The 6,614-nt window shown below is 45.5% G+C and overlaps 2 protein-coding genes across 2 annotated transcripts; both read left to right on the top strand.

Annotated features, from left to right (window-relative positions):
• Window positions 1-3,798: 3,798 nt before the first annotated feature.
• BJ212DRAFT_1292285 (uncharacterized protein) lies at window positions 3,799-4,447 on the top strand (the record flags this gene model as incomplete). The annotated part of the gene is made up of 3 exons (XM_041332142.1): window positions 3,799-3,966; window positions 4,023-4,155; window positions 4,266-4,447. Coding segments are annotated over 3 exons (483 nt in total), but the record flags the coding sequence as incomplete, so codon positions are not given.
• A 547-nt stretch (window positions 4,448-4,994) lies between these two features.
• On the top strand, window positions 4,995-5,542 carry BJ212DRAFT_1292286 (uncharacterized protein; the record flags this gene model as incomplete). The annotated part of the gene is made up of 3 exons (XM_041332143.1): window positions 4,995-5,103; window positions 5,155-5,351; window positions 5,402-5,542. Coding segments are annotated over 3 exons (447 nt in total), but the record flags the coding sequence as incomplete, so codon positions are not given.
• Window positions 5,543-6,614: the final 1,072 nt, after the last annotated feature.

Raw genomic sequence — 6,614 nt, 5'->3', positions numbered from 1 at the left:
TGTGTCAACTAGCAGTACTGTGTAGCACGGGAAATGCTGCTGGGTGCTCTGCAGGGAGGATAGAAAGTGTTTGAAGTTCTGCCGTATATTTATTGCTGTTCCAGTAGAGAACCCAGGGGTCTCTGCAACCCAGTTTCCTGTTGTATCGCTACAGGCACGAAGTACTAGCTACTCACTCACACATGCACCGAGTTGCAAGCCGGATCTTTTGCACCCATCCTGTCTCTTCAGATGCAAGGTCTATGATATTTACGTCTGTAGAGTGTTTGTCTCACTAAATTCACCTTTCCTTGTGTAGGCATATTCGTAGTAAGAACGCGATGTGGGGGGGCTCACGAATCCTGTTGGTCGTTCCATTTGCTTTACAATTTATTCTGTATGGCCTCTTTGAAGGTGTATATTTCGTGTAGTTTGAAACTAGGCATGCACGAGGGTGTATCAGGATAGTAGTAGGATCTGCCCAAGATTTAAAATAACGATGGAATGATTTTCAATAACGACTGCGCAGCTGCCGTCTCCAGTAATGAAGACGAGAACAAGTGCGTCAAAGTCTCGCGAGTACTGCAGCTAGCGTGGACATTGTATCTTCTTTATCGTCAAGTACATGGATGATTCCCTTACCGGTGATGTGCGCTCCCTCTGCTCATCCTCGAAAATCCTCCAATTAAGCACCCACCGTCACCAGTCCCGCCGGGATAATGAAATATCGCACATTTTTAATGCGCTGGACTGTGCTGTGCTGGGCAGCCAAAATTGAATTGTGATACTCTAGTGCGCACGCTCTCGATACCAAGTAGAGTGAGAATAATGCGCGGAGAATGGGTGAATATTGACTTGGGCAGGGAGGAAAATTCAGGCTGAGAGGAAGATAACATCTGCATGTGAAGAAGACCTGCTTGCGTAAAATTGGTTAAATAAAAAAGGGAGTTTAAAAGGCAACATAGGCCGCTTCGAGGTCCCCTCCTGCCTGTATATCAATGTCAACACTGACAGCACAATGAATTCGTTATTGTCGCCCGGATGGGGGATGATGATCTAGTTCAAATGTTGGAGAGCAGAGGTACGATCGTTATATGTGGAAGACGTACTAGGTCTTGAGGGTGGTGTGAAAGGAAATGCAATTGTTGAGGGTGAGCTCAAATTCAAAGGTAGTTGAGGATGGACAATTTGTAACAACTTCTCTGAACCCTGGTAGATTCGTACCGGTGACCGGCCTGGACTTGTCTGGGTACGTCACTCGACTTGTCCGTGATAGGAAAATAAAATAAAAATGTCGGGTTGGTCACGAGCCTAGTTCTCTGGCGCCGGAAAAGGGCTAGGCAGGACAAGAGTAGGACGAAATAATTGTTCATAGTAGACCTCTGATGATTTATGATAGTCCTGATTCCTATGTGCACACCAGGAAGATTCCTTGGGTCGACAGTGGACGCACGCGAAAGTCAAGAAATCTGCATTGACAACACAATGCAAGGGTTCATGGACTCTCGCATTGTGACCAAGTTCACAATGGGTCGAATATGCTCGAAAGTCAAGAATCTGGATCCTGCGGCACTGTGCGGTGTGTACCCAGTGTGACAAAAAGTGACAAACTCTTGAAGTGACAATCACGAGACCAATGGAAGGCCTCTGGGACTCCGGCCTCCTCGTTACATTTGAAATATAGGATTTTGGGCATATTAAGCAGAATGTATTAACTCTGTCCCTAAATTCAGTGAGCAACTTTGAAGACGTGTTGGAGTAGTATCGGTTGTTCGCAGACCTCCGAGTCCGTTCTAAATCTTGAAGAACCAAACAACGTGCGCTGTATCCAGTTACGTAATTTAAAAGTGCATGTCACGTATTCTATGGCACGCAAATTCATCGAACATGCCCTCGCAATGGATGATGAATCATTGAACGGAAAAAAATCATGTGAGGGAGGTGATGCATAAGTCACGCACCCGGTCATTTACTTGCCATTAGCTATTCTTAACAGCTTACTTCCACCACATCCCCTTGAGTGCATCTTAAGTTATGCGCCAATCCTTATACTGCTTTGCAACACTACCAGGCAGCCATCGACATTCTTACTCGAGGTTGCCATGGACAGGATGAGGGAGATGAGTTGGAGAGTATTGTGAGGGCTTACATCAGCATGGTCGAGTACGGATGGACCCCTAGTGCGTTTCAATTTACTTATGGAAAACTCTCGTAAAAGAATTGGCAGTTCGGAAATTTTTCCTGCTGCCTGGCAATATATCAGTGCGCCAATTGGAGTCTTTTTTCCTTCTACCACGCCTTGAAAATTCACTCATGGATGAATACTTCAAGGCCTGTCATAGCCAGCTGGCACCATAACAGATTAGGAATCTGCTCTCTTGGGTGGTGTGGATTCGGAAAGATTCGAAACCTGCCGACAAATGATTTCCCCTGGTATCATACCTTGACATTCACTTATGGACAGTTCGAGATTTATCCCAACTTGGGGAGTGTCCTAGCGAAGAAAGTGGTTACCCCAACAGAATCGAAATCTGTTTCTCTTGGACTACGCAGGGTCGAAACCTGCCGAGACAAGTTTTTTCGATGGGAACACACCTTGACATTCACTCATGGATGGTTTCGTCTGAGATTGATGTTAACCGGTCTTAGCAACCAAGTGGTTACTACAAAAGAATCAAAATCTGTTTCTCTTGGATTGCGCAGGTTCGAAACCTTGCCTACAATAAGATTTTTTTCTATTGGAACACGACATTGACTCAAGGATGGTTTCCTTGGAGGTTCATCTCAACAGATCTTAACCAAGTGGTTACCATAACAGAATCAAAATCTGTTTCTCTTGGACAGCGCAGGTTGGAAACCTGCCGACGATAAAGTTTCTTTTCTATCGGAACACACCTTGACATCCACTAATGGACAGGTCTTCGGAGGTTGTCTTCAACTGGGCTTAGCCATGTGATTACTACAACAGAATCCAAATCTGTTTCTCTTGGATCGCACAGGTTCGAAACTTGTGGGTGACAAGGTTTTGTCTATCGCAACACACCTTGACATTCACTCATGGATGGTTTCTTCAGAGACCCATCCAACTGCTCTCAGCCAAGTGGTTACTACAACAGAATCCAAATCTGTTTCTCTTGGATTGCACACTGGGTTCGAAACTTGTGGGCGACAAGGTTTTTTCTATCGCAACACACCTTGACATCCACTGATGGACAGACCTTCGGAGGTTCTCTTCAACTGGGCTTAGCCATGTGGTTACTACAACAGAATCCAAATCTGTTTCTCTTGGATTGCGCAGGTTCGAAACTTGTGGGCCACAAGGTTTTTTCTGTTTCAACACACCTTGACATTCACTCATGGATGGTTTCCTCAGAGGTCCATCTAACTGGTCTCAGGCAAGTGGTTACTATATACAACAGAGTCGAAATCTGTCTTTCTTGGAGTCGGTTCGAAACCTGCTAACAACATTTTTGTGGTGTATAGATCCTCAGAGGTTCATCTTGATTGATTTTCGTTATGACACGTCCAGTGCAGTCACCCATGCTTCGCTGCTGTGTGTAAACGTTATCAATGCATCAAACCCAACCAATGGTTTGGGAAGATACGCCATTTTAGAAGTCGAGAATTTCAATTGCCGCTCGCTAGTGACTAGTAAGTGTCGAGAAACTGTGATTGATGGCCCTGCTAAACTGGATATAATACTAGTCACGGTAATGCCACCATGTCCTTTACCGTGGATTGTACAACTCGGAATGTAAGTTTAGCGCATTGATTCACACATGGTGTATAATTGCTCATCATGGTCATCCATTTTTCATTAGCGGAATGTCTAGAGTTTCCAAGCTTGTGATAACATCCGACAGTTGCGAAATCTTAGCTGAAGGCATCGGCAATCTCGAGGGTCCAACCACTATCTTGGTTCATGGCTTAGGGTCATTCACAGTTGTATTCGACAACCTTTTCAAAGACGATCAGTTACTTTCCAAAGTTTATCTTGAAGGTGAACCATCCTATTTTTCAAATCATACTTTGAAACGTTGCAGGTGAGATATGATATGAGAAGTCATGGCAAGAGCGGCACACCTGTGGACCAGAGCAATTATTCCTCCCCGAAGTTCACTGCGGATTTCATGACTGTGATCGAAGGATTTAACCAGCAAAAGCCTTATTTATTCGGTGAGTCGACAAACTGCACTCTTTCAGGGCACTGATAATGATTTGCAGGAGTTTAGAGGCTAAGTCAGTCGTGTAGGGGAACATTCCCTCCTCTAACAACATTCGTTTAGGAACTGTTGTGATGGACGACTGCACCCGCTGTCCCACAGGCTATTTGTCGGGCGTCATTTACGTTTCCGCACTCCCTTGCATCGGACCAATCATGATGGACTTGGGAGAAGAGTGTCTTGAAAACCTTCAACCAAAACTCTTTACGCGAGACGATCGACTTGGTCGATTCCAAGATCAATGATTATACCGCTTCGAACTGGGACGACCGGTTACTGCAGTTGCGATTATAACACCCGACGTCGCTTCCGAACCGGCCAATTTCAAGATGTCCACTGGTAAGTCGTAAACATGGTCTTGCCTCTTGTGGCGATCATTGTCACATCATTCCGCTTGTATTGTCGTGTGCGGCAAGGACATCTGTGGATCGATGATTTATGGGTAACCTTCGCCATGATATTCACTCTCGGCTTATTGGTTGTCGATTGGTTGTATCTGCAAGCCTACGGCGAGCCTTGTTTTGTTGTGTATGATACGTACCATTTTTAAAGACGCCCAGAAAATTTCCTCAAGGCGCAAGGGTAGTACTGTACTAGTATGTTCTCTTATATTGTGACGCTCAAGAGACATTAAATTTGTTTTGGACTAGGGTCTGCCAATTCTTTTCCGCAGTTGTTTGGTACGGCTCTGGCGGCGTGTCACTAAAGGCGATGTAACTGACATGCACACCTGTAATAGGTGTTCCAGGATATCAATTCTGTACGACTCACTGTCCTAGGAACCCTTGGGCTGTACTTTCTGCGCAAGTCTGGTTGACTTGTGAATGTGAGCCCAACTGGAAAACACAACCACCCCCACAATGCGATCTCGGCAGAAATGTTGCAATAGCGCAGATCATCGGTGAGAGTCAACAGTCCATACAATGCAATAATTTTCTGACTGATATTTCAGCTGACGTTTTCGGTGACATTATTCTTATCTTGGCCCCGTTTCGCCTCATTTATAAAGTCAGATTGATGAAGGCACAGAAAATCCGGGTACTCGCCATCTTTTCGACGTCAGCAATCACCACCGTTGTTAGTCTTGCCCATGCATATTATGTCTTGTCTGATGGAGGGCCAAGGGAGGCAGTGGCTGCTATGGTAGAGGTATAGTACTATCAGTACTCAGACCGCAAGTATTATTGATCACCTTTTAGATTTCTGTGTCCTTGATTGTCGCGAACTTAAGCGTGGTCGTGGCATTCTTCTTGAGAATGAGCGCAGAAGATGACACATCTAGTTCGCCAGCACCGTTGAAATTTACGTCCATCGTAACCTTTGGATCACAGCCTAGGTAGCGCCGCTTTAGCGACTCTCTCGCCACGACTGTGATAAACGTTGAAACCACCACGATTAAATTGATCGATCTCCCTGAAACTTGCCCCAGTGTGCTGAAAAGTGGCAACACCGACGAAATTTCGTTAAACAGCGCGGAGGGAAAGCGGACTGATGAATTGTGCATCAACAAAACAAACCAAAACCGTGCAAACCACGTAGCAGGCCAGTAATAGCCGGAACAAGGTACACAATTACTACATTCCCTGCACACAACCGAGAGAGTTGCGAGCTATGATACAAGTCTGTGCATGTGACTAGGTTTTATCCATATTCCTACAAGCCTTTAGCGCTTTAGCATTTAGGTCGAGCAAGGTTTCTGCTGACTGAGGCGACTATCCAAATGTACTGTACCAACCCAAAACAATTGTCCACAACAAAACGAAACGAAAAATGCTGTTCATGGTAAATCACTTTCGTCCACATTCAAGATAAACTTGGTATAGAAACGAACGCCTTCATTCAAGCTATCTGCACGGAAAGCTGGTATGAGGGACTGCATGAGCGAGGAAAGCAACGTAACACTATGTAACACTTGCCTTCATTGACAGTGTGTGCTCCATTGAAGATATCAGTGTCAAAGGACGGCGAGAAGCGGAAAATATGCTTGGTCAAATTCCAGTAGAATCGTGTGTCTGAGACCACATGAATGGATAATTCATTATGAGTAGATCACCGTTGCTTACCAGTGTTGCCTGGTTGATACCATTCGTTAGAATCGTGCAGTGCAAACCAGACAACCAGCATACCAATAGATAAAGAGGGTATAATCACGACCTCACTGCTGCGGGTAGGGGAGCTCTCAAAGGTAGCTTTAATGCTTCCTTGCAAGAGTGCCCAAGGACCATACTCGGTAGGCGTCACGGGCGAAGGTTCCAAGGCCGTCCCGAGGAAGTCGGACAGAACGACTTGACCAGCACCACCACAAGTCACATTGCTGCCGAACGCGACGAGTGCGAGGTCATACTTGGCTGCCAACGGGGTCAAAAGGTCGACCATGTGCTGCTGCAGCTCGCTAACAGAACTAAAAATAAG

This window comes from Suillus subaureus (assembly GCF_016647635.1).
Source record: "Suillus subaureus strain MN1 chromosome Unknown BJ212scaffold_407, whole genome shotgun sequence".
In the NCBI taxonomy this organism is placed as follows: domain Eukaryota; kingdom Fungi; phylum Basidiomycota; class Agaricomycetes; order Boletales; family Suillaceae; genus Suillus; species Suillus subaureus.
This window is presented reverse-complemented; position numbering and strand designations above follow the sequence as displayed.